The sequence below is a fragment of the Amblyomma mixtum genome, chromosome 4 (genome assembly GCF_055824585.1).
Source record: "Amblyomma mixtum isolate Tamu chromosome 4, ASM5582458v1, whole genome shotgun sequence".
NCBI classification, from domain to species: Eukaryota; Metazoa; Arthropoda; class Arachnida; order Ixodida; family Ixodidae; genus Amblyomma; species Amblyomma mixtum.
The window spans coordinates 81,514,305-81,542,205 of record NC_143015.1 but is presented as its reverse complement, the minus strand read 5'-3'; the positions used below and the strand labels follow the sequence as shown (position 1 = coordinate 81,542,205).

Sequence of the window (27,901 nt, the reverse complement as noted above, 5' to 3'; positions counted from 1 at the left end):
TCCGTTTTGTTTTTCCAGCATGAGTTCGTTTTTAACTGTGGCACTGACATCAATGAGAGATCTAAAATATTATATGTTTTTTATGCTTCTGCCTTGTGTGAAACTGCTTACAGGGATGTCAACGCAAATAAAAGTAATTTGTTGTGCAGCTAATTTATTAAAACTCGCAAGATGTCTCTGAAACAAAAATAATTTTATTGGTACAACTTGTCCACTATATTGCTTGGTTTTTGAAATAAAGATGCACGTGAGCCTCTCGGATACGTAATAAATAGTCCCGACCTGCTGCTTGCAACATTTAGATGGTAAACTGTTGGGAGTAGTGGATATTTGCTGTGGCTATTATTTTCAATAAACAGCCCGTGACTTCACGCGCAGCATTCTCGCACAATAATTTTGAAAATTGAAATATTGTAACGCACTGATACGGAAATACTGAGGTTGACTGTCCATTCATTTGATATGTAGCAAAATCTTTCTTTTGAAGTGTTTCGATCGATGGTATCACACACTTAAGACTGCCATAGAAACCAATAGGGGTGTGCCAATGCCAAAAACATTAATAGAAAAAAAATACACTACTTCCATCAGGTGATCTGCGGACATATTAACTGTTATAGTGAATTGGTACATTATACAAAAAAATTGCGTTCATAAAAAGTTCCGCCCTGAAAAATGTTTTTCTTCATATTTTCTCGGTATTCACAGGTTCCAAAATATACAATTTTGTCTTTTGTACTGTATGTGCGGACTTGAGCGCATTTACTTACTTGAATAAGCTGAATATAGCAAGGAATGCCAAACGCGGTCTTATGTGTATGTATCGGAGGCTCACTCTCTGCCGCTGTGCCAAGAGTGGACACTAAAACAATTTTTTTTCTCGCTAACCTAGAGTCCTCTTGACTACGTACTAAGTGCAGACTGTATTCAGGATGTATTAGCGTACTTTTGCGTTTTATACGGCATATACTCGTGTCAATTTGGTCTCTTTCTAGCACAATGCTCCGCTAATGGTTTTGTGTGCCATTTCCCCCACAAAAGTAGTTCCAAATAAAGCTTTCGTCGCCATCATGACATCGCACAGGAGTCGCTTGATTAGACTTCCCGGATCGGTGGTAAGAAGTTCGGTCAGCAAGCACTGAAACAGAACGAAAAGCGCGAATGAGCATTGGACATTCAAACCGTACTTGCCAAGGACATGCACACGATTAGATGCATAACCACGAGAGTACGACGGCTTGTAGAACGCAAACTCAGGCACAAACTTCCAGTGGGAGCATCCATTATTAAACAAGGAGTGTTTATCATAATCAGTGAACGGTGTGCCTGTATACTATTCATTTATATTTGTTTAAGGCGTGGAGAACTCATTACTTTGTAATGACGTAGTTTCAATGCCACGTAAAAATGAAAATACCAGTGTCTTGGATTTGTCTATCTATTAAATACATTGAATACTGTTGAAGAAACCTCAGTCCATTCTAGTTGAAACCATATGGTGCATGCCAAATTTTTCCTACTTTGGCGGCTCCGCAAGCGAGGTTAATATAATAGAAAAGAGCCTAGTTGAATAAAACGCCTGCACTGTCCCATTTCTTGATCTGGCCAACATCTACTTCTGCGAAGAAATGCACATTAAGACGTCGCATTTAAAAAGAGCGGATATTCAGTACTTCCATGCGCACTTTATTTATTGCAGTGTTTGACTGCGATGTGAAATAACGACACATAAAAAATAATCACGTTTTATTGCACGCCGAAAGATGTTGATATTAAAAAAATAAAATAGATCAAATATCACCTAACTAGCTTGCAGTGTATTAAACTGTCTTTTGTCATATATTAAACATAGATAACAGCGCATAAGTTGTTGATTTTGTTGAGCTTTACACCATTAGAGCGCTTTAAAATCTCCTTTCATCTCTATAGGAATAACAAACTTAAGACGAAATGTCTGAATATATTCAAACTTACAGTTGGTCTTGAATTTTGGAGGAATTTATGTAAAGTGCCACAAATTTGTCCCTAATGTTTTGGCAATTGTTCATGCAGCCCCAAAGTGCCGGCGTCGCACTGTGCGTATTTTTTCATTTTGTAGACACCTATGCAAGCAAAATGCACATGAAAGAATTAAGGGCGATCTACTGGACTGGTGCGGCGAAAACGTGATCATATTTTTCTTTCACTTGTGAATCTATTCCAATCCTGTTTCTTTGTGTTTCGCTCACGAGTCGAATTCATTTCTGTCTGTTTTAATTTCAATCGAATTCAAATTTTTATTTTTTATTACATGTCTAATTGAAATCTCTTCTTTTGTTCACTTTTGCTCATTCAATGTTACCGTATTTACTCGCTTATAGGTCGACCTTTTTTTCAGAAATGTTGCGCATAATTAGTTATCGACCTATATTCGTGACCAAAGAGAGCAAAACTAGCGAACTAATGGAGTTCTGTTGTCACGCCCGCCGTTTCGTTTTGTTTCCACGCCCGCATTGCTCTTTCGCTCATTTCTGTGGTCTTATCGTGGTAGGCAGCTTAGGAAGCAGTATATTTTGGCGTTTAACTAGGTACCAAAGCCAGTGTATTATAGTTATATAGAGAGGAGTATTATTGAGCGGTCGTGATGAAAACAAAAGCTCCGGGATGCATGTCGAAGCCGTAGTCACGCATAACACATATATTAAAAATGGAAAATTTGGGTCAGTTAAAATGTAGCAAAAGAACTAGTTCAATGGGTCAACTTATATTCGAATATTTTTTTTATTTCTTGGTGAACCGAATGTATAGGGGTAGACCTATATTCGTGGTCGACCTATATGCGAGTAAATACGGTAATCCGCATCTCATTCCTATTCTCTAGAAGTTTGGATCGTTATGCCCCTAAACACCACCCCCAGCTGAGATATCTGGCAGTAGGAGGAGGATTCGTACAGATGCCGCCGCGGCTTTAGACGTCGAACTGTTTTCTTTGTCATGACCTCTTAATGTAGCCGCATTAAAAATTACATTCTCCCTTTCCCACGAACAGTTACAAAGGTTGGGCCGTTGACAAAATTTAATTGTAAGCGAGCGAAAGAGATCCGACGTGATGTTCTGACTCAATCAGGGGCCTTTCCCTCGAATACGGAACATCATATGTGCAGAACATGTTGAGCTAGAAAAACCACCCGGTGGCGCATGAGGCGAGTTCTGGGTCCTGAGTAAGCCAGGGCTGCAGGTAAGCAGTATCGCGAACGCGAACTGTCGGCAGTTCGAGGTTCGTCGCTGACCGCTTTAGAAACCACTGTTGACATATTTTGTACTGTTTACAAATCATCAACTTAAAGTGCCAATTCATTCAATTGTCCGTCTTTATTTATAAAAAAAACTGCCGTAGCTGCTTTCCTCGGGGAGTTTCTGTTCGGCTTTTGATGCGAAGTGGTGATCACGTTTTGAATGACATTACAGAACTACTTTGACTACTCAGGAAACAGGAACAACGATCTCCACAAAGCATTTTTGGAAACCCCAAATGCATTGGCCCCTTAATAAAATCTTTAGCATGTACCGGAACACAAGAGTCGTGAAAGAAAGACGCGATGCATACTGTGAAGTGTCCTCCATAAGGGTATGAAGCAATTCAAAGGGGAATTACCATATATACGGAAGTGGCCATTCGCTACTTTACATTAATAGATCGCCGCGAGTCTTCATACTACACCTGATGCAGTGGTACAGCGTTTAAACGATGCGCCGCCGTTCTGGTAGCTGGCTGTCTCAAAGAACGCCACCGGTGGGGCTTGCGAGACCCCGCGGTTTCTCCTTTCGCGATCAGATATCAATCTAGCTGCCACATGCCACGGCGGGAGTTCGCTCACAAATCAACGAGGAGCTAGGCGCCTTCTAGGATGGGCAGGTTGTGATGACTTCCGAAAGTTACGTTACCTAGGTTGCCGGTGGACCACCTGCTTATCCGCTCACGACGGCGGCAACGGCGCCCGATTTTCTGCAGAACAGTAGCCTTAACGCCTTTCCGTTAAAGTTCTTTTGGAACCGTTCATTAGAGCAACCGACTAAACAAACACTTTCTCATGCGAGGCTCTGCAATTTATATGTAACACCTAATGCTATTTGCCTTCGACAATGAGTGATGCTCCCCTTTATGATGATGACGATGATGATGATATCATCAGGCTTAATATTGGCTTGCTTCCCTCTTCTTCTTCTCCTCAGTAAACATGGCACATACCCACGCGGGGGGATTGGCCGAGATACGGCGGTGAATGCCAAGGAAGTATATGTGCGATAAAAAAACTGAGTGGAATAGAATGACTCAAACTAGAAAAATATATTATTTGTGAAACTTTTTCAATAAATTAAGCAAATTAGACATACCAGGAATAAAATAAAACACACTTTTTGCTCATGCGGTGAAATTTTGTATGGAGTTAACACTCTAATACTGAAGTCCTCCACTTCATCCTCTTCACTTCGTTTCATCATAATGTACTTGCATTAACCTCGTGGGCGGCTAACTACTCCAATGTGTGTACGGTTTGGCATTCCTTTTCTCAGCACTTCGTGGTACTTCTGCGTGGTCTTGCAGACATCACATTTTCATTTTCATTCTTGCACAATTTGCAATTATACAGGCTCTAAAACTGAAGAGCTCATTGAATGGATATTTTGATGTGAGCGTAGGGCCAGGTGATGTACACTATTGTTTTTTTTTTTGCTCGCATTTTTCCATCCTTTTCACGTATCTACCAGGGCAGGGGATCTCTCTAAAGGTCAAATGGCAGCTATATAATCTGTGCATCACGCAGCGTACGGGTGGCAATAGGTTTTCTTTTATTTTAGTCCCCCTAACCCTAAGACATTGCAAACACTTATACAGCAGTGCAGTAACGACATGCCGGTACGGTGAACTTCAAGATGCTCAAGCCGTTGAACATCACCGGATAGATATTGCGAAGGTTTTGCACCAGTGCTCTTGCGTGACGCTCACTTTTCATTCGTGGTTCCTATATGCGAAGCGGTATTTTGTGTCAGGTTTTACTGAAAACACGGAGAAAAGTGAAGCAGAATTTCCTAGTATCGTCAAAAAAATGCTCGACAACCGAAAGTGCAAATCATTATTTCATTATCTCATTGATTGCAACAAATAGAGGCATCATAGGGGCAATGAATCATTACTATCGGTCTTAGCGCAGCCACGCGGGGAAAAAGGGACGGCTACTTATCATTATCGAGCCTCACTAGGTTAAAAAAAAGAACATCGCTCTTGTTCCCGGGCTACAACTCGAAGCCATCGCTTGTCTGGCAGTCGGTTTGGTTTGGTTTGGTTTAGGGTGTTTAACGTCCCAAAGCAACTCAGGCTATGAGGGACGCCGTAGTGGCTCCGGAAATTGCGACCACCTGGGGTTCTTTAACGCGCACCGACACCGCACAGCACACGCGGCCGGGATCGAACCCGCGTCTTTCGGGTCAGCAGCCGAGCGCCGTAACCACTGAGCCACCGCGACGGGGCTGTCTGACAGTCGCTTCACCATGTAAAATGTCTCGCTGATGGCAGCGCAATGCCATACTATTTGAAAACTGCAAAAGGAAAAATGTTATGAAAATGTGTGTCAAGAGGAGCCCCCGAAAATGGTGCAGATCATGTAAAGTCGCCGCGGTGGCTCAGTGATAACGGTGCTTGGCTGCTGACCCGAAAGTCGCTGTTACGATCCCGGCCCCGGCGGCGCGTTTTCGTGGAGGTGAAATGTCAAAGGCCCATGTTCTGTGCGATGTCAGTGCATGTTAAAGAACCCCAGCTGGTGGAAATTATCCGGAGCCCTCCACTACGGCGTCCCTCATAGCCAGAGTTGCTTTGGGATGTTAAACCTCATAGACCATCCAAACAAGTCCTCTTGAATCTGCGCGATGTTGGCCGATTATGCCGCGCCCAGCCCTTTGCTAGTCCTCCCGGGAGGCTTATCACGTAATTCTGCGGGCCCACATAGGCGGTGTACGCAGGAGAGAGAGACAGCACTAAAAACAATTTCCTTCGCAAGATAGTCCCGTGATCGAAGTGTATGCCATATTGGAATATTTTCCAATATTCCAATTTTCGCTTCAAGTGTTCATCAAATACACGTGTCTGATGCATCTTCCGACCTTTATTCTTACTATGTAGAGCGCCCGCACCGAAAAGCTGGTGGCCCAGTTTTCGAGTAACGAACCAGGATGAATATCTCTGCAGCTCCAATCAGTCGAGGAGGTCTAAGCGGCATCTTTGGTGAGGTTCAGAATTATAGAAATAGATTATTCGCGCGGCATAGTTGTTGAGTTACAACAAAAACTGGAAATGCAAAGCTTAGGCTTGAAAGCTGCTCCTAACGAGCATAACCATACCTTCTTGGTTCATAAGCTGTTCAGGGCTATAAACTACGGAAGCTGAGACACAACTTCTTGTTAGAAAAATGAATAACCACTTACTGCAACTGCCTTGACCAGAGACTCGATGATTGACGTCTGCGAAGTAAAACAGTCACAATTAGAAAGTGCTTGTCGCGCTTCATGTCTGTTTAAGGCAGGTAGAGTAGAGTAAATAAACTACCCAAGAGGATTTAAATTTTAATATTTCTTAACCCTTGCACTCTCTTTCCTCTGTCGGTATTCTGGGACCCTAGCAGGCGGCGCTTTCAGCGCATCTCACTTTTCTAAATGTAGTGTTAAGCTGAGCCGAAATAAATTCATTGTTTTCGAAGTCCATTTACTTATCGTCGTCCGATTAATTATGTCCCTTACTTTTTCTGAATGAAAATTTTGTTCTATTTTTTTTTGTTTTACGGATAGATACCAACGTGAAACATGCCATCTTCTTTCTTAAATATAGGGCGAGCCATAACATTGTACAATATCTGTTCCTCGGCATTCCAAAATACGAAAACTCTGCTCAGCTATTTACACTAAAAGAAATAACAATATTTTCGTGAAAAAATAGTGCGCACTTTCTTTCTGCCTATAAATGATGTTGCGTTACAACACAAATGGGTTTTTAAAACATACTTCTTGAAGCAATGGGGTTTTAACGTCGGTGCTACATTAGGACGAACTCCTTTTCGCCATTGTACACCGCTTCAGTCCGATGTATTCAGGACTGCCATTGAAGAGATTCGTCAGTGAAACCGCCCTGCTATCGTGTAAAACTCCCTCTCCAGGGGCATCTGAGGACTAACAAATTTGATCTTGAGTTTTTATCGGCAAAACGTGAATGGTAATTCAAGATTTAAAGCTGCGCGAGCTTCAAGCTTCCTTTCCGAAATTGTCCATGCAGTTAGTTATACGCAACAATGTTTATGAATTTAACATTGCATTTTTCTCCTGCAAACAAACATTTTCTTTTCCTGGCTAGGACTTTCAGAAAAACATTTTTCTCGCAATTAACACTGCACTTTTTTCCTTCGTACAATTGAGTTATATCTCAAAAAGATCTTTGGAAGTAGTCAAAGATATTTTCCTCCCTGAAGAAGTTTGCAGTTGATAGAGTTTAAGTTTCAGCCATGGTTCGGAGCATTCATGTCATTCCGCAAACTGTTAATTCCTGTAAGGTGAGGAGAACCCTTATCCTGAATATTAAATTGCCATTGGTCTAATGATTCCGTAATAGCGCCACTATTCTGTTCAACAGGAGGCCGCATGTCGCGAAGACATCGCACTAAGCTTTGCATAGACAGTTGGTGACTGCGTGTGCACTTACATCGACGGAACCTCCTTCAGCACAAAAGAGCAATGTGTCGTCTATACACTGCAAAGAAACGGTGAAAATGAGTTAGTTAATTTCAAGAATATTTTTCCTCCTCAAACAGAAAAATATCTTGAGAATTGCACGCGACGTTTCGCAAAGTACATCCCGGAAACAAAGTACAAAACATGTTTGGCTCACTTCTGAAGCTCAAACTTACCTTTGTTCCTATCTTTGTAGAGGTTGAACTCGGCAAGGCTTCCTGCCTCTATGACTAACCTCATCTTTCACTAGAGGGCAGGCTCCTTATTCTGTTACTTACTCCTCAGGTTTAATAGCGATTCTAATCAAACGGCTACCTGCAAAACGTACTTCAATTCAACGTATACAACATTTTTATGCTTTTAGCCGTTTTTCAGCAGTTTTTCAACGTCCACTGTGCATTGAAGCGTAGTCCTGGTAGAAAGCTGTTCATTTTAAATACGAAAATGCAGTAGGCGGCTATTACGTTCAGATGTGTGTTTTGAGTTTGATAAACTCTCGCTAGTAAAAATTAGTGTTGCATTTACTGGAGTTTGGTCTTTCTTTACTGTTCCGCAGTGAAGACGTGCTAAAATTGGACAATTCTGGTATTTCTTAGCAGAAGTGCTACGAATCTTGATCAAGAATACTCGCCGGAGTTTTAACTTTAGTGTTAATGTGCTGCGCCGCTATATTGCATAATATTTTTAAAATACAACTATATATCAGCAACCAAAAATTCCAAAAAGGAGCTTGTAAGTCGAGACCGTAATGGCGGAAAGTACCTGAATACCTACAGCATCCAACATTTGATGTCTACAACTGGACCTTCAACCCACACAGGAACTCTTTTCACACATGTCGCTCTGTCTTCTTGCAGACTCAAACAGATAGAAATTATTTCACAGCAGAGCGTTTTTTGGCGGACAAACTTTAATTCACCGACACCCTAAGAAATGACACTCAAGCAGCACATTTTAAGCTTTTTGCACTAGTTCATTCGAGGGAAGCTGAACGCGAGTGAAGCGACAAGTCAGCCTTGCTTGCGATATGCTCTTATCTTGCGAGCACTGAAATGCAGTACCCATGCAGAAAGCGTCATTAATCTGTTAAGGAATACCTCAATTAGCCGTACACCGTGTCAAACACTGTCGGTTGCGGCACCGTGATGAGCCCATTAGGACCCACCAGAGTTTTCTGCTTGTCGCAGAATGTCCAGAACATGCAGTCCGCACAGAGACGGCGCGGTTACCAACATAGGGACTGTTCGCGGAAGCCGGGGCTACTTGAGATATAGTACTCGACCTTGTGGGAAGAACAGACTCGGAAACATGGCATCATGAATAGAATAAAGAGCCTTTTACCGGTATCTCCTTCATCACAACACATGTTTGCCATCCCATTTAAACAGAGACATCAGAGTCAAAATTACGTTACAAGCTTTCCAATGTTCTTCCTAAAAGTACTGGCCAGCTGTCAAAAAAAAAAGAGGACCTGAAATTGCATTGAGATTCGAAAAAGTATTTGACATTTTTTCCTTGATGTGCCTCGGCTCCTACCCGATGCCTTCACCTGGAGTTCTTCCAGCATGCATCTTTTGTGGCTTTTTGGAAATATATCAGCTTGGAAACTAATTTCTGCAGTTGCTCGTTTTGTTCAGCGATGTACCTGCCTTTCTTTACCGAAGGAACCACCTGAGCAGCGCACTACAAAGTGGCTCAAATGCTATTTAAAGTTTGATTTATGCGCATTCTAACCGGCCGTACTCTAAACTGTTACCTCCACCGGGTTTCAGTGGGGCCACCACATCTTGCTCACGTCACGTATCAGCGTGGATTTCTAGCAAACGACAGCACAGAACATGGGGTGGTACAGAAGAAAAGTTTTAGGTTATAGTTTCTAGCCTGGATGGCTACAACAGCATTACTTTGGACACAAAAAAAAAACCAGCAGAGTGAACCGTCGTCAGGAGGGGATAAAAAGGTATCTACGACATACGTGCGCTGAAAATTTAGGCAGGTATGCTGATGTAACACTAGAGCACTTTAGTGCTTCGGAAGCTTCTGCGCTTTTTCGTAGTATAGGTATGAACCATCGTTTATTAAAAAAAGTAAATTTACCACACCCGCAGTGCTTCTTATATAGTATCAGTAGATCAAAAATTATCGGCTTATAAGTTTCATTTCGGTTGAGCTGCCATGTTCTGCTGCCCTTAGAGCAGCGAAAGACTACGCCATGTAGTCTTTGCTCAGAATATTTGCGTTACATGAGTAGGACAAATGAGGTCTCTTCTATTCTTGCTTCTCTTCGACGTGCGAGAAATTCATGAACATTGAATAGGCAATGGAAGTCCCCGTCGCCTGGCAAATATATTAGTTTTTCAAATGTTTGATTTTTCTCCTCAGCAGTTCCGCTTCTGGTTTCGGTTCGGAAAGCCAACCTGTGGGCAGCGCAGAGCCCGTGGTTGACATCACATACACACTCCATAACTTTATTAAAATGGTATTACTTTCCGCGCTACCCTTCTGGTTCTTGTGTAAAAGTGTTGCAAGAGTTACAGCCAACCGAAGCAACCAAAAAATGCTATTTAAAAAATTAAACAAAGAAATGTTTGACTCTTTCCAGCATTCAAATTCTGTTATTAGGAAATTTTTTCTGAACAAGTTTGTGTGATGACGCTGCATGTATTTTTGTGCTGGTACTTTTTGCTTTTTTTTCCGAGATGTGTTATCTTCTTTTGTGCTGTAATGTACAGCGCAGAATTCATTGCCGCTTGTCTGATGCAATGCCAACGTGAAAAAAGGGGGCAGCACCTCTGTCAAGCTTCCGAGCTTCTAGTCCTGTCTCCTTCCCTAATGCAGAGAAAATAAAATACTGATGTATTGAAAGGCCTCTTTTTGTTGCTTCGCAATGCATTTCTGTTCTTCTACGCCTCATGTGACCGATATTGCGAGTATGACATGATACCTGCAATTCAGAACGTGAAGACAAAGCTGAATATCTAAGGAGAAACAAATTTATTTGCGTTTGGTTTCCAGACACAGGCCAGTTCCACGTGATTATTAGCGTTTCTCTATCCCTTACACGCAGTGCTTATAAAAAAAAACAACAAGCAAAAATATTTGTCCTCTTACTTAGACTTAGGCACACGCTTTGAGTTTCCTGTAATCAGTACAACACAAAGCTCCTAGATTTTAGAGCTCCTAAGCGATAGAGCATCTCGCTGAGGGAGCATAGCACATCACCCGCCCATTCAGAGGAATAAACTCTCAGTGGGTGCGTTTGAAACACATCAGCGAGGAAATGTCACTCATCTAAAGGCAGAGCCCACCACTCTTTGTAAAGTTGTAATTTATTACGACAATTACCTTGCTCTTTTTTTTCTACTTTCTTCCCAAGCTAGCTTGAGGATAAAACCTTCGTTATTTCAAACAATCATAACTCAGCCGTTCGGCTTATTCAAATTTACATTTCACTCGAGGACATAATGCGCAATCAAAAGAGTTGGCTTAATTTGATTACTTCATTGTTCTAAAGACATTGTGGGTCTTCTGCGAGCGGAAATTGCCGATACTTAGTTGTTCTTTTTTCTGGCTCAGCAACTTCATTGCTCTTATGGCATTTTGTGTCTTCTTCGAGATGTAGTTGCTGATAGTTAGCTGTTCATCTTTCTGGCCCAACAAGCAGCATGAATTGGTAAGCGGGCGCTACAGTAAGGAAAGCTGCTATCATATACCAGAAACAGTGAGAAGTTAATGTGTGGAAGTTCACCTTTCCAAGGCTGTTTGGAAAACCAAGCTTGATTTGTCCTCGGCAAGCGTTGTCTGTAATATTGAACGCCGTTCCTGTCTGGCCCGAAAGGAAGCCGGTCAACATACTCCCCACTGCAAAGATAACGGAATTTCTGTTAACAGACAGAAGTTCCAGCACTAGAGATGCTTATATACTGCTTTGTCGGTTTCCGTTGACATTGCCGTTTAGTATACATGGCGCCTAACACACCTAATTCACTCCTAAATCTTTCGTATATACAAACTTTCTACATTTATATATATATTAACGTTATACGAGTTACGCTAAAACTGCATAATATGTTTCATTTCTTCGTGGCGCCACGCGATTTATGACCACCAACTGTCTTGTTGCCCTCAATAGAGAATACCATTACCGCGTATTCAAGTATCAGAAATAAATGAAAAAGAAAATCGCGTTCAGTTCGAATGACTATAGCTGGCGATTTTCGTTTGCAGCATTCTCAGGAAGCGACAGAACGACTCAGCACCACTTTCTCAGCACCGGCTTTTTCTGCGGCTTCTCTCCGTTTATGTTCAAGGACAGTGATAGCCACATGTTCTATCGGGAGAGGTAATTATGCTAACCACAAGATAACCAACATATTATTTCTTTAACCCGCATTCTGCACTTTGTAGGTGATATCATAACGGAAGCCGGGAACTTTACAACCCTCATGGCTGTTTTAATGGTGCGCTCCTAACCCCGACGACGGCTCTTCGATCATTTCGTATTGTGCTTGTCTCTGGGTGCTACACAATTCAGGTTTAATCTCAAGAACCTGAGGCAGTGTTATCTGCCTCATATGCGGGGGTTGTGATGTTTGATGCCCAGCGCACCTACCGTAGATCTTGGTGCTGGGCTGCTTTGTCACTCTTTCTTTTAAAATTGGACGTAGGAATATTATGGACAACGCACCCTCTCTCTGTGGTCTTCCTAACAGCGCTGCGCCCAATATTCAAAGAACCAGTGTCTCAAGCTGCCAGACATTTTTACAATGTGCTCAACCTTATCCTTGTGCTGTGTTGCTCTCGGGTGAAATCTTTAAGAAAATTGCTTTTCGGCCTCAGCTTTTGCAGGCTCTATACGTTAGCTATTTCATTCTTGCGTCAAAGCTGCTGTTGCGCCATTAATATATACAAAAATTCTGCGATCAAAAGGCATTTTTCCCCGCTTTCCCCTTGTCTGATTGTGTTCCATATCATTGAGTGGAGAATTTTGGCTCTGTAGCAGAGTTCTCTATATTGTGTTCCTTGTAAGGACTACCTTCTTAAATGGAGCCATTAGTGTCCCTTACAATATTGGAACAATATGTTGCACAAAGCATGAACGGGTATTTAAACAAAACAAGCAAGGCCGCAAATGTTTAGTCGCAAGCAGCACCCTCTCTTCGCTTATGAAAAATTTTTGCCGCGGCTGGCCCGAGGCAATATTGCATGAGAATTAAATTTGGGACGAACGCTTGTTCCGACATACAAAGCCGCCTGTGGCGATGACGAAATGCTTTTGCCGGGAGATTTTAAGAAGCATCTTGAAGGTAGGGAAGGCCAATAACCCATTTCCGAAGATTCTCCACGGAATGTTACGAAAGATTTACTATTAAAACCTCAAGCTCAGCTGCCCGAAATATACTCTCCGTACGGCGCCCAAGGATGCCAGAGTGCTGTTTTACGCTAGCGAGGAGGAATAATTAACTTAAGTAATTTCGACAGCTGTTAGAAAAAAAGTCTTTATCCTTTCGATATACGCATTGCGGTGATACTCACCAGTAGGAAGAAGTTTGTTGACGATGGCGACAAGAATGTCTTTAATTGTCAGTAGTGCGTTCACTCCACTCAGATTATGGATGACTCCAATTACAGTGCACTGAAGAAAAAAAGAATTTTTAGAGAGCATTGCCCGTATTGGAACTAGTGGTCCTTTATGTTCAGTTCGCTCTAAGCCCTGGTACACACTCTCGAGAAAGTCCATGTTCTTCCTTACAATGGACGATTTCAGTAAACACAACTTACTTTCGAGAAACTTACTTTCGAGAACGCGGCATCTTGCACATCTGAAAACGACAGCCTGCATTTCGCATCTAGTAACCCTTCGCTTCCGTTTGCCTAGTCCTGCTCGTAATTAAATTGATAACTGACGACTAGTAGCTTAGTGTTCCTTATGGCAATTTGCAGTGACCGCTCACTCGTGAAATGGAGAGCACTTCACGAGCTATTTCTCATCATCATCACTTCATTATCATTTCTAGACTATAAGTCGGCTGTAGTCATACATGGACAAGAAAGAAGACGTCATTACTTGAACAACACGATCCTTCTTTGTTTTGAGAACACTTACATTGACAAGCGATAACAGGCCAGGGAGCGCCGTCTGAAAAACAAATAATTGGGAATGAAAGATGAAGAGGGCCAGCGAGGCATATTTTAGTATCTAAGGCCCTTAAATGCGCCAGCTGATTACTGGACCTAGACATAGTAACTACCGCAAAAGTATACAGAAATAAGAGACACGACAGGACGCATCTTAGATTGCATGTGATTTTTACTTCGCATGGAATAATTTACACACTCATCTTTTCTTCTCCCCCTTGTTCTTGCGCCGCTGGCGACACCTATTTGCTGCAGTCATCTTCAGTGATGATAATGAAAGACAGCAATAATAGGAGTAAGAACATAAATTAATAATAATTAATCCTGAGGTTATGATGCGAGTCTTGTTAAGGGCGCACATGAATGAACCTGATAAAAGCCGGCATTGTAGATGAGCCACCATATGACGTTCAGGATTGGCAAGAAATTATAAATTGCCGTCATATAAAGGAGAAACAAGAGAACAGAGGGATATTCGGAAGCAATTAGTCGTGAAACTCTTATGTGACAGTGGTAATAAAAGGCGCATAAGAGCGGCAGGCATATAAATCTAAAGGAAGTGAGAGTTGAACAGTGTCTAAAGAAGGCTCAGCGAAACATATCTTTTCCAACAGCTAAGCAGCATTCCTTAAGGAAAAGAACCGGTTAAAAACAGCAGCGACAGGACCAATTCCAAATTGGAGCAGTTGGCATGAGCAAAGGATATGAAGGGTGCACTTAAAAGGAGGTACAAACAAGATAATTTCGCGAGGTACACCAATTACTGCGGTATCTCGGTTGTGCTGACGGCACCAAACAAGCTGAGCTGGCTGTAACGAATCGTCAATTAAAGCAAGAATGACAGCAGTGCTTGCGCCACAAGACACCGGACAAGAACTTTCTACTGTGAGGAGGATGTTATTGAAAACATACGCTTGTCCTGCGTCCAACGCTAACTGAGGAAAACTTGCCGTTATGTCAAAGAAAGACTGTAGCAGCACGAGGTCAATGTTTCAGCTGTAGCGACAGAGGGCCACCTATTCGAATATATCAAGCGGTGTCCTTAGAAACCGGCGTATATGCCAGTGTGAAAATAAACTGCAGCTTTGGGAAGGATGGGCACCAAAGAGCGGGGGGAAATCCTAGAAGCATTTTACACCAAAGAGCCCGGAGAGGAGTGCGTGAGAACGACCTCTGTTACGCTTTCAAATAAAGAAAGACGTTATCCTAGCAGTACGCAGCTCAGTCTAGCGCATACGTACCGTGGCTTTAGTAGCAAGCAGAACAGTACTATCTTTTCTGTGTGCATTTTGTTTTTATGCATCAGGAATGAAGAACCTTTCGAGGCCTCTTTTACTTACTGTCTCATTTTCATTGCATTTTGTGTTTAGTGCGTACCTTTCCAATGCATATTTTCGTACACAGTCACGTAAGAATTTTACGATTTTATGACCTTTCGGTTTTCTGGCGGTAGCTTGATTCTTCTTTCATTGAACGGAATTTCGCATCCTACCGCCATGCTTCATGTAACATGATGGCACATTTAAAATTCTGGCCTTTACCAGGTCCAACAATGCACACGTGTTAAACTGTTAGCGTGATTTACCTCTGGTGTTATTATTAATTTGTGATGGCGTTTTTGTTTCTGTTTTTTTTATGAAATTGCAAGCCTATTATGTGTCCTTTCGCACCTTTTATGCCGAGTCTTTTTGCGCTGGTTAGTATGTCAGGCCTTTAGCATGAATATGACTGTCGTACTACCAAAAATAATGAAGGTTAGTTTCTTATCGGGACACGGAATTGAACGCATTGAAGAAATTCGGTGAGGTTTCTGATTGCAATTTTCTTGATCGAAAAAAAAATCAGTCGTATTCGTTCACTGCCGTCGTCCTTAAGTAATTTTCTTTGTAATACGCAAGAAGAGGAGGTGAATCGGGTGATATTGCGTGGTGATGTTTGCACCGACTGTAGTTCTGCAGTTAGGTTGTGCGCGCAGGGTGCTTGTATTTTTCTTTGGTTTCCAGGCATCTTTAGCGTATGTATTTTTCCAGTGAGGCAGGGCATGATTATTTTTTTTTCTCTCACCCATCGTAACAAATGTAGCTCTGCAGTGCATTTTCCTCATATTTGCGTCTTTTGAGAGCGGATCGCCACCTAACACCGCCAGGCCAGTCGCTGTTACCTACCGCAACCCTTTTGTTACAATCATTAGCACCTTGCTCGTACCCTACGGGTGTCGTGCGCCTGTGGCAGTTATTGGTAGGCGAATGTCTTCGTTTTCTGCAGGGAGCTACTTGAAAGCGACAAGGATTAGCAACGTTGCTGTCGAGCCCCAAACGCAGATAGTGATGGGGATTAACGCGTACATAGTGCAGTGGGCTCAAGCAGTGGAGAATAGGACTGTCCTGAAGACCTTGTTGAGAAAAGTGGATTCCATGCTGCTACTGATGAAAATCAACCTGGTTCTTCAATTTCAGAGAAGTGTGGTAGTATTTTCTTGTCACTGCGTATTTCATCTTCGTGCAATTTCCGACTGGGACGTTGTGAGGACGTCGAGCGAGCGAGCATAGAGCTGGTCGCACAATTTTTTGTAACGCTGATGTCAGGAAAAACTCTGCTGATTTGCAGTCAAAGTATGTCCGTACGAAATGTAGGATGTATTCCGTTCGGCACCTACATAGAGCCACCTTAAGCGCCCTTCAAAGGGACTCCGCGACTCAAGGTACAAAAAAATGGTTTTTGGTGTGGCCTACTAGAACAAGGTAAACACCTACTTTTTCTGCGCACGTTTTGGGAATATGGAGGGAGTAGAAGTTAAGAGCTCCATCATAAATATCAGACTTGATTAAAATTCATTCCACTAGTCAAAACTGTAGGGACGCTAATGACAGCTTAAGAGTGGAGTCTGGTAGCATTAGATATCACAACAGTCGCTGATTATGCTGCAACTACTGTGGGAGCTTATGCCAGTTATTTGCAATAGTTGGTCTAGCAAACACCATATTTCGATAGCTAGCTGCAATGGCAGGTATCCGCCAACTTTTACGGCGCCGACCTTTACAGATGTCATTATATTTTTTTATTTTTGAAGTCGATTTTCTACTAGTTTGCTTACAGCCTCTGGGCAAGTTGCGATGACGTCAAAAGGTCACTTGACCTCTCTCTGTCAAACAGTGCGGCCCATCAAGGCAAATGTGATGGCGCTACAAAGTCACGTGACTTCTCTTGACCAATCTTCGTATTTCGTCTCGGACATTAGCTAGGCCCTGGTGTGACGGCAGCTCTATGCTATCACAATAAAATTGCTTAAAACTCCTTCTTAGCAGCACATTCTCTAAATGGGGCATGCGTAATTATATTATCACATAAATATTTCTAAATGCAATACAAATGAATAAAGGTATATTCGCGCCATTTCAATTGAACCATTAAAGCGGCATCACTAATAACAATACCAAAAGCAGAATAGTTTCCACTGAAGAACGTACGGATACCAAAATTTTACTTACATTGTCATCCACGCACAAGTTGAGGTCATTACCGAGGCACTGCAAATAAAGAAAACTGATAAATAAATAGCATGTTTTTACGAATAGGGCCATTTTGTAGTAATCCATAACCAGAAATTTTGCGCAAGAACATTTTTCAACAGGAACTTCTTCCAGAACGCAATGTTTTTCATTTATCGTAGAAAAAACCTAAAACAATCAATATGTATGCTGATCTCTCCTCACCAGGTTTGCCGTTGTTTCCTGTTAACATTTTTGCTGTTTTCTAAAACGTTTCCTATTGGAATCTAGTCTTAACTACTGGATGCGAGCGATGGACGTACTTAACATAACAGCACTTTAAATATTCCACAGCTGCCTCACAATTAAAACTGATGTCTAAGAGTCCGAAGCCTCCAGAAGACCGTGAGTCTGTAGCGACTGACATGAGCAATAATCAACAACCCTTTTCTGTAATGCATACAGTAATGTTATTGTTTTCTATGATCCTTAATCACTCGCTTGCATCGTTTTTTTTTTTTTGAAGGAATGCTCTAAACATTCGCATGGCTGCCTTCTTAGGTTTGCAGTTCGCGTCTTGGTATTTCATGCGGTGCTTGTCACACTCTGAGTTTTTCTTTTTTGATGCGTCTCCATCAAATTTTCTTGAAATATTAGTTCACCCCCCCCCCTCCTCTTCCGACGTGACCTGATATATGACTTCATCTGCAATATTTGTTGAAGAAACAAACAGCCTTTAAAACGAAAACCGACATCCACAGCAGCACATAAAGTACGCGGGGATTCGCTGCTACCTTTGTGAAAAGACTGTCAAAACAATCCATTCTGTGAATTGGACGGCAAGCCCGTGTTTGCGTGATTCTTCATTGAAGACAAATTTTATGAAGTCCATGAGTTGGGCATGAAATGGTATTCTCTCATTTCACAGAGATACACCAAGTGGTTATTGTACAAAACGCATGCGGTTGGTTGCAAATGAGTTCTTTTACTCTTTTTCAAATAACCGAAAAGGGGCATTTTCTAATTTTTATGTTTTTGGTTGTGCTGGCTTGCCAAATTGCGTTAATAAACTCCGATGATTAAGTTGGCAGAGAATAGAGCTCAGGGTCGTCCCTAATAATTTTTCAGACCACCGCTACCTGATATACGTTCAAGGCAGAAGCTCGGGCAAGTTGGTACAATATTTTAAAGTAAAGTAATCCAGCACAAAACACAGGACGAAGAAAACGACACACGTGATATACGTTACTTTCTTAACAATTACAATAATCAGCCCAACGAAAGCCTTAAAAAGAGCATTTTGAGGGAATTTGTAATGCTGAAGCTCAAAATGTATGCATTCACGTTCCGTTTTCTTTATTTAACGCGATAGGTTCCGGCCCTGGGGGTGCTTTCTTTTCGTGGCATCGTGGCAGGCTTGATACCTTTGCATGTTTGAATCTGATGTGCTATTTCATATGAAGCAACCGGCCTGCCCCTCAGATAATGTGCTTGCAGAGCTATTGAGAAAAAATAGGAGTATAAGAAATAACAAACCATGGTCAAAATTGTGCAGACGCGTCAGCGCATGGTAGTTAGAGTTATGCAGTATTCTTTTTTAGTTGATACGTACTGCAGGACGCAGCTTAAAATGTCTGAAGAGCGCCTTCTGCTGAAAAAAATTTCGCATTACTGACCGCTTTTTATATTTTGTGAAGGTGTGTCGCTCTGCGGCACTAACCAGGATTGATGCAATGGCATTTTTTTTATCATTCTTACCTTGCCGATGCCTAATATATCAGGCAGTGTCGCCTGTATGCAATCCCCCTCCGACGACGGGTCGGTTGTCTCAGGGTCCGTAGTTTCCCCAGCACCTGTCGATGTCTCTTCTGAAGCTACCGTTGTCGCCGCATTCGATGTCGTACTCTCTGAGCTTGTAGCGTCGGTGGTTGAGGTATCGGGCGGCGGCTCAGTGGCTTCATCAGTGGCAGCCGTGCCTTCGGTTGTTATGCTCTCACCTGGAGTCGTCGCTGCCGAAAAATAAAGCGTAACATCATGCTTTTCGAAAGGCAGAATATATTACCGGGAAGTGAGCGACAGATTGTGAAATATTTATTGAGGGGTTTTGTTTCAGCAACCGCAAGAAAGGTTCATAGAGTAAAACGACATCGTCACGCTGACCCTCTAACTCCCTACAATGCCAGGACTAACGTCTTTAAATATTCTTTTTTTTGCACACACTACTACAGACTGTAACAATTCACCTCAGCCTCTACTAACCAGTATTGATTCTATTGAGCATTTGAACTACTGACATTATCGTGCTGTTGTGAACTATATATCCATTTGTATCTCTGGAATATTGTTCTTTTACTTCACTCATACTGTATTGATGACTCATTTCTAGATATGTGCTCTGCATTTTTTGTTTGGGAATTTCTTTATTATATGAGGTAACCATCCGTTTCCGGGGTTTGTTTTCAGCTGGTTGACTGGTTTGGTATTCAGTGCACTGTTTTAATGATCATTTCTATATCTCTGCTTATATTGTTCCGCTGTATTATTATTTGTATGCCCCTCGTGCTTGTGCCACCCCAAAGCCCGCAGTATTGTATAAATAAACAAATAAATAAATAAATAAATAAATAAATAAATAAATAAATAAATAAATAAATAAATAAATAAATAAATAAATAAATAAATAAATAAATGAATAAATAAATAAATAAATAAGATTTTCGGTTATTTTAATAATTGTAGAAACATTGGTCCGAACTTGAACGCAGCCAAATCTATTTACTACATGCTCATGGTTCCGAGAAACATCGACTGATTTCAACACACTGCCTTAATGAGTAATTTGCTTCATGCACATCGAAAACGGTATTCCCAAACAGCACTACAGCACTTTGCTTTTTTTTTAATTTATTAAAAACGCCCTTGAAGACACTCTTTTGAAGGTACTACATATTTTTCGGAGCAGGAAATACTATACCAATCCCCACTTAACATTGATAAAAGAGCCCACATTCCATACGGTATTGCGACGAATTTGAAAAATTCCAAAGGCAACGCAATAGAACAAGAAAAAAAAATACAATGATGGTAAGTAAAACACTGAAACTGAGGAGTTACGTTTGCAAACTCGATGCTAAGGTAATGTAATGAATCCTAACAACAAGCACATCTGAAGACAACGAAAAAAAAAGGAACGTGCCGTTCGGACTATACATCATAGTATTTTCGGTAGTGGGCGCCATCCTGCTTGTTCAACCCGAGTGCCGCCTACAGTCGACGCCATCTTTGGCTTCTAACAAGCAGCCCGCGGGCTGCTCACCAAGCAGCATGTTATCTGTAGTGGCATCCGCTGGCAGTGTTCGTGCAATGCCTAGAACTTTTGCACAGCGGTTCCTCCCGCGCTTTCCCGTGTGTGTGCTATGACATTAACACCTGCAGGAGGAAACCAAGAGTAGGCGAGCAAACATCGACGTAGCGAACGCTCAGTGGCATGCTTGGAATTCACATGTGTGTTTTTTTCATCAGTTCTCAGTAGAGCAAATATTGTCGGTAGTGGTGGCGGCAGACGAAGCAGTGCTATAGCCAAAATTCTATGGCCAGTCTACAGACAATCTATAGATTTAGTTCCGTACACTTTTAGTAGACTTTTGTCTACTGACTGTCTATAGACCCTTTTTCTAAGGTTTATTAATAATATCATGTTTATATCTTTTTGTAGGTGATGATGCGTGCACGCAACCTATGTTCGTAATCGTGGGCACTGACTGCACAATGTTGTGGCCAAATTTCTGGTCTCTACAACGTACGGTATTGGCGTAAAACAGCTTCACCCGAAAAATTTAGAACCCGATTTTTGAAAATTATATACATATTGACTGGTGAGCCAGACGTCGTGCTTCGTGCTCGCCCGAGATTCATCATCATCATCATCATCAGCCCGACCACGCCCACTGCAGGGCAAAGGCCTCTGTCATGTCTCTCCAATTAACCCTGTCCGTCTCCAGCCGCGGCCACCATATTCCCTCAAATTTCTTAATCTCACCCGCCCACATAATTTTCTGCCGCCCGCTGCTACGCTTGCCTTCTCTTGGAATCCACTTCGTTGCCCTTAAGGACCAACGGTTATCTTTCCTTCGCATTACATGCCCTGCCCAAGCCCACTTCTTCCTCTTGATTTCAACTAGGATATCATTAACGCGCGTTTGTTCTCTCACCCACTCCGCCCGATTCCGATCTCTTAACATTACACCTATCATTTTTCTTTCCATAGCTCGCTACGTTGTCCTGAACTTAAGCTGAACCTTCTTTGCTAGCCTCCACGTTTCTGCCCCATAGGTGAGTACCGGTAAGATACACCTGTTGTATACTTTTCTCTTGAGGGATATCGGTAAACTGCCGTTCATGATCTGAGATGACCTGCCATATGCGCTCCATGCCATTCTTATTCTTCTAGTTATTTCCCTCTCATGATATGGATCAGCTGTCGCTACCTGCCCTAGATAGACATATTCCCTTACTACTTCCAGCACCTGGCTACCAATTGCGAACTGAAGTTCCCTTGCTAGGCTGTTGAACATTACTTTGGTTTTCTGCAGGTAAATTTTTTCCCCACCGTTCTGCTCTGCGTGCCTAACTCATTGATCATGTTTTGCAGTTCATGTCCTGAGTGACTTACAAGGCAATGACATCAGCGAATCGAAAATTACTTAGGTATTCTCCATTAACTCTTATCTTATTGCCCGAGATTAAGAATAGAGAATGGGTTCCCTTGTGTCCGCATTTCATATATAGAGACCACTGAACATATGCGTAAACTTGTTGTCTCTAGTCTTTTCTGTTTTCCAGCGACATGCACTGCCGATGTAACTCGTAGTAGGCGCGGAAGTGGTAGAACAAAAAAAAAATTATCGCACCTCGACCGTTTTTTTTTTTTCTCACCTCGTGGCAAAACGTTCATGTCCAGGTTATATTAGGGGTGCGTACAATTTTGCAGCTTGCGTTACACTGGCCTGAACAGGCACCTGACCTGTGGATATATGAACGTTCCTCCATGCAACGTTATAGCGCGTAGTGCCGGTAGGTTGCAGTATTCTTCTTCTCCTGACTGCTGCTGGTAAAATGATGCATTGGTATCGTAACATAATGTTAAGGGTGCTGATTAGTTCTTGCAATTTAGTTGTGTCAGGCCCGGCAGCGATAATATTGTCAGGGACTAGAAAACAACCAAGTCGGCAGTGGCTTGGCACAGAGTGCTCGCGCTAGGCTCACTGCTATTAAAATCAATAAAATCAATTAAAATCAAGCATTAAAATCAAGCTACCCGCCCGGTCGGAAACACGTCAGCACAAAGCTCACCTACCCAGGCCATTTGGCGCGCCCATGACCTGGGCCCTCGGCTCAAGGTGGCCTGGGTGCAGAGAGCTTTGTGAACCTGTGCTCATCCGATCATCTCCTCATCTCTCTCATCGTGACGGCAAGCTCTGTATCTTCTCTTCATTGTTCATCCCTTACGTTTCGTCTTCACTGTTCTTCCAGTGACAGGGAATAGAAGAGGACAAAGTGAACAGTGGCGCAGCCCGGATGCTCGCGCCAGTCGTCCGCCATTATAACTATTTGGGTTTTGTTTTGTTTGGTTTATTAGGGTTTAACGTTCCAAGGCGACTCAGGCTATAAGGGAGGCCATAGTGGAGGGCTCCGGAAGTTTCGACCACCTGGGGTTCTTTAACGTGCTATAATCACATTCATTTCATCGCCATCGGTCATACCGTCCTGTCTTCATCAGCTTGCCGTCACGTAAAGATATGCAGGGTGTATCTGGGATGATGTTAGGTAATTTTCAGAATTCGGGTTATTGAGGTACAGCTATGACTTTTACGTCATAATGGTACCAGTGTTGGAAGACACCTGAAAATTGGTGAACCGTCTTAACTAGTAAGTTTGGCAACTAGATTTATTTTTATTTATTAGAGTTAGGAGCACAGTTGCAGTTAGAGATTTGTAGTAGATCGTGTGCAATAGCCATTCAGTTTTTAGCGTTCTCAAAATTCGAATACAGTTGTTGATGTGCCAAAACAAATACTGTCCATCTTTCACAGCTAACAAGTTGACTCACTCCCTGCCGCAACGTGTCACACGATTTTTCGTGGGGGTGTTCACCACTACATGCTGCGCCAACCAAGGTGCAAAGGCGAATAAGGCTCGTGGTCCAAAGAGCGACGCGACATTGATAGGCACGCTCAGAACAGACTGCAGGCACTGTTTTCCCGAAATGCGAGAGAAATGGCGAAATTTGTTACCCATTGTACAGCCTTTGTCAAAAGTTTGGAGCCCAGAGGGTTTGATTCTGAGCCTCACTGTGTGGTTCGTAATGCATCTCCAGCGCTCCGAATTTCCTGAAGGTGAGATGATTTCTGGTCCTGTCTTCTCGAATGGGTACGGCTGCCACGAATGCTTCAGGAGTCCCACTGAAAGGCTTAGAAGCAAACCCCCTGGGCTCTAAACTTTTGACAAAGACTGTACCTACTGCAACGCGTTTCCCAATTTGTAAAAACCCTTATGGCTAGTATCATAGCCAGCTACAAATCTCTAATTGCAATCTGGCGCAAAATTCCGATAGCTAAAAAGGAGATCATTACAAACTAGTCAACGAACTTACTAATTACAAGTATTCGTTGGTTTACAACGGTCCGCAAACACTGATGAGAGTATCAGCAAAAATAATATTTTTGCTTCAAAACGTGTATTCATAGAAATTATTTTAAGTCATCCTGCAAACATATAGTATAAAAACTGTCCCATTCGATTATATTGTGCGGTGTGAATGATAGCGCGAAAAGGTATAAGTGGCGTGTTCGACCTTGAAAGGGCGATCTCGGCGTGGGAAATTGGCGGGTTCTTGAAAGAAATCTTGATGAAACGATGAGTTAAGAGAAAGTTTAGTGCAAAAGCGAAAGACGTGCAAGATTGCGACGAGGAGACAGTTGCGGTAATGGGGCGCGTGGTTTTAATGCTGTGACTCAGAGCTGACGTGAATAACCAGAATAACTAAAAGTATCCCTAAGGTTGTGCCAAACGTAATGTTATTTATGTGTAAAAATTTGCAAGAATCCGCAATTGCAGATGCCTACTCTATTTTAGATTAAACTAAATGGGTGAAGTTCTAAATTTAGATCAGTTCCAAGCGCAGATGTTATACGCAGTTGCGGTATAATAGCTTCCTTCCTTTAAGCGGCGTCCTGGTAGCGTAAGCAACAGGCACAGAAAACAAGCACGGCACAAGACAGATAAGTGCGCTTTTTTGTACCATTCAGTCGCTCGATCTATGTATCGACCATTAGTTCGTGCATCCTGGTTAACGCAGCTTTCTCAATTCTCTGCTTTACAAGCGAGATTTAATCCTGTTATAAATGCAATATTGACAAAATGGTTCAGCAAAGGTGCGTAAAATGGAAAAACTTCAAAATATCGAGGATACCCTAGGCAGTAGTTTGCGAGCCCATTATTCAGAACGAAGCAGAGACCGCCAATAAAATTAAACTATGCTGTGGCTCAGCAGCGAGCTGCTTTGACCAAAATTTTTAATTCTAAAGTAAAAATTTGACACCTGCACTGTTTTCTGACTATGAATGATAAGCTCTGAAATATCACGAAAAGGTCGTGTCTGCTCGGCTAACGACGTTTCAAACTTGGAATCCGCAATTCTTAAATATTTATTTGCAGACAAGGCATGACTGAAATTAAGGCCTTCAGTGAAGTCTTCTGCACTTTCATTTCAAACATGAAAGGCACATTTCCCAAAAGTTCTTTTCGAAATAACTTGTAAATGATTGGTTTCTCGGTAAGCTAATTTGTAGTAACTGACTCAGACGGGGCTATCTTCGACTTAGCATTGGCAGAAGATATGAAAGAGTGAGTGAAAAATGTAGGAGGGAAAGAGTTTGGGACTTTGGGGAATAATTCATACCATGGTGATTTTGAACGCGCACAGGCATTGTGCAGCTTGTATGTTTTTTTTTACCTCGACGTAAACACGGCCACCATGGCCGGAATTGTATCAAGCTTCCTCCACTTAAGCAGCAGAACGGCATCAAAGTTTAGCCACCGCGTTACAGCACATTCAAGAATCATCGCTCAATAATAGGTTACATGCGGCATAATCGACACTTGGATGTTGAAAAACTGAAGTGTTTATTATTCTTCATTACAGAACCTACAAATAAAAACATGCTGAAGAAGGTGAACTGGTACATACCATCACTCGCCTTCACAATACAAGGAGCTATAAAATAGGCTAGGGCGATGCATAAGGCCAGAAATTGGGTTCCAGGGTTCGTCCTTTTCATTGTGAACACGAGTTGGAGCCGCTGCCTCTGCACAGACTAAACTCTACGCTTAAATAGACGCCAGAATAAAGTTGTCTAAAAGGAAGATATGCCGCTATAAAACTAATGACAGTATTCTACCTGCGATCTGTTATCATTGCCTGAATGACGACCTTTTTGCGTCACACAGGTGATGTGCCTCCGGGAGACTGCGCTGAGGCTTGAGGAGGAGGCAGATGTGACATGTATTTCACTCGATGTTAGCAACAGAGGAAAACTGCGCTATAAATAATTCTTTTGCAGTTTGTGGAAAAGTGTGCGTTACGGCCCACTCGCATGTGGTGATCTCTGGGCATGGTAAGAGCACTTCCGGCGCATGCTGTCGTAACTTGCTGTCAGTACAAGCCGTGTGGGTGTACCGACTGCAGATGAGCGCAGAAAGCTCCACCGTAGGCAATCTGCACGACTGCTGCTTTGTGGTGTGGCGTAAGAGTTGGCACGTGGAAGCACAACAATGGCGCTGAATATTACATTGCCTCATGGTGCAGCGCTTGCTTATTCTAGGAGCGAGTTTAACTCTTCTTCTTGCACGGTGCTGTGCTGCAAAAAACATCACGTGGCCAACAGTGAACAATTTAAACAGCGAGGATTGTTCGTTTAAAATATTATTATTAACAATATTACCTTTAGATCACAGAAATATGCATAATAAATGAGAATGTAAGTCAAAGCAGCAGAGTCTTGTCCGGCTCTATAGGCAGTCAACGGCAGACCTTCTGTACATCAGCATACACAAATAATACAAATTGTATAGACAATCTGAAATACAATATTAGCAGCAATAATTTACTTATTCAATGCGACAAATATTGCTGTACAAATATAGGGTAATAAATAATTATGGATACAGAAAAAAAGACTCAGGTAACGAAATAAACATCGTGAGAACATAACAATTGCGCAAGAAGCGGCCACATTGAATTAACGTCTCTGTACAGAATACAATTGGCCCTGAATACATGCATGGACTGCAACATGTGGAACTAAAAAGTGGGTGCTCCAAAAGCTAATAAATAACAGCCTTCTGAAAGAACAGTGGTCAAATCAAAGCATCTGTAATGAGAATAACAGGTAGTGCCCACTGGAATATCCGTATTGGTGCTAAAAATGGAAGAATCCGTTTTAAGACTGATTTCACCTTCGAGCACCAAACTAGAGAGCAGAGCTAAAAAACACCGATTCCGTATCTTATTAGGCTTAATACAGTGTTATGGACTAATAATTTTCGCACTCAGAGTAGAAAACATGTGCTGTATAATACATACGACACATTGCGCAGTTTTTTGCATAACTTGAGTGGGGGCTGCGAGCCATATCCTTATGAAAAGTGACACCGAAATGTTAAACACTGGTTGAAAACGGAATAGGAGCACGTCCTCAACCACCGCTACGAGACGCATGAAACGGCAGCGTCAGAACAAGGTCATATTTTTCATGATGTTTTGCAGACAGCAATTCAGTTCTAGTTTGACAATAAAAAAGCTGTTGCTGCGCCAGTCCATCACAGGAAAGCATCAGCTTCAAGGGCCGATGCAGTCTATTCAAAACGCGACTAATTACAGAGAACAGCAACCTCTGCATACTGAAATAAGCTACAATGGATTATGAGCGGATGGAAAACAACTCAGCCTATAAAGGAGGCTATAGTGGAGGGTTGGTAAAAATTCTGACCACCTCAGGTTCTTCAGCGTGCACTGATATCGCAGACTACGCGGGCCTGTAGCATTCGCCTCTATCGAAATGCGACAGCCACAGCCGGGGTCGAACCCGCGCCTTTAGGGTCACTAGCCGTGCACCATAACCACTGAGCCACAGCCGAGGATGTGTGAGTATAACCGAGGATGGGTAAGAACGCATGTCAAGTAATTAAGATACAAATAAACTGAAGTGTTGGCAAAAGCTAGCCACGGGGTGCACCAGTTTGTAAAAACTAGATTTGATTTGAATATGCTGCCTGTTAGAGCCAAATGAATACGTCTAAAAATTTAGTTTTAAAACTGTGAAATTTACTCAGAAATTCTATGTTGTCTAGCTTGCTAAGAAATAAACTTCGGGGTTTAGAGTCAAGTTCGTTTTGCGTACAGCCGAGCAGGGCAAAATTAACAGCGTTATTATTAAACGCAGGGTACGTGATAGAAGAAATAG

General features: G+C 42.2%; 1 protein-coding gene across 1 annotated transcript; it reads right to left on the bottom strand.

Annotated features, from left to right (window-relative positions):
- Positions 1 to 320: 320 nt before the first annotated feature.
- Positions 321 to 25,717, bottom strand: LOC149347182 (uncharacterized). Its single transcript, XM_089541515.1, has 9 exons — positions 25,627 to 25,717; positions 19,137 to 19,387; positions 17,379 to 17,417; positions 13,859 to 13,891; positions 13,288 to 13,387; positions 11,501 to 11,613; positions 7,724 to 7,771; positions 6,460 to 6,495; positions 321 to 1,138 (listed from the first exon to the last, which is right to left on the bottom strand). Exons 1-9 carry the CDS (start codon positions 25,715 to 25,717, stop codon positions 992 to 994), a joined length of 858 nt encoding a protein of 285 aa, XP_089397641.1. The 3' UTR covers positions 321 to 991.
- Between the last annotated feature and the right edge of the window lie 2,184 nt (positions 25,718 to 27,901).

Coding starts and splice junctions, on each gene's coding strand:
- LOC149347182 (XM_089541515.1), bottom strand. CDS start 25,717: ATGAAAAGGACGAACCCTGGAACCCAATTTCTGGCCTTATGCATCGCC. Junction 11,614..13,287: donor CAACAAACTTCTTCCTACTG/GTGAGTATCACC, acceptor TTATCTTTGCAG/TGGGGAGTATGTTGACCGGC. Junction 7,772..11,500: donor TTCCAAACAGCCTTGGAAAG/GTGAACTTCCAC, acceptor GTTTCTTTGCAG/TGTATAGACGACACATTGCT.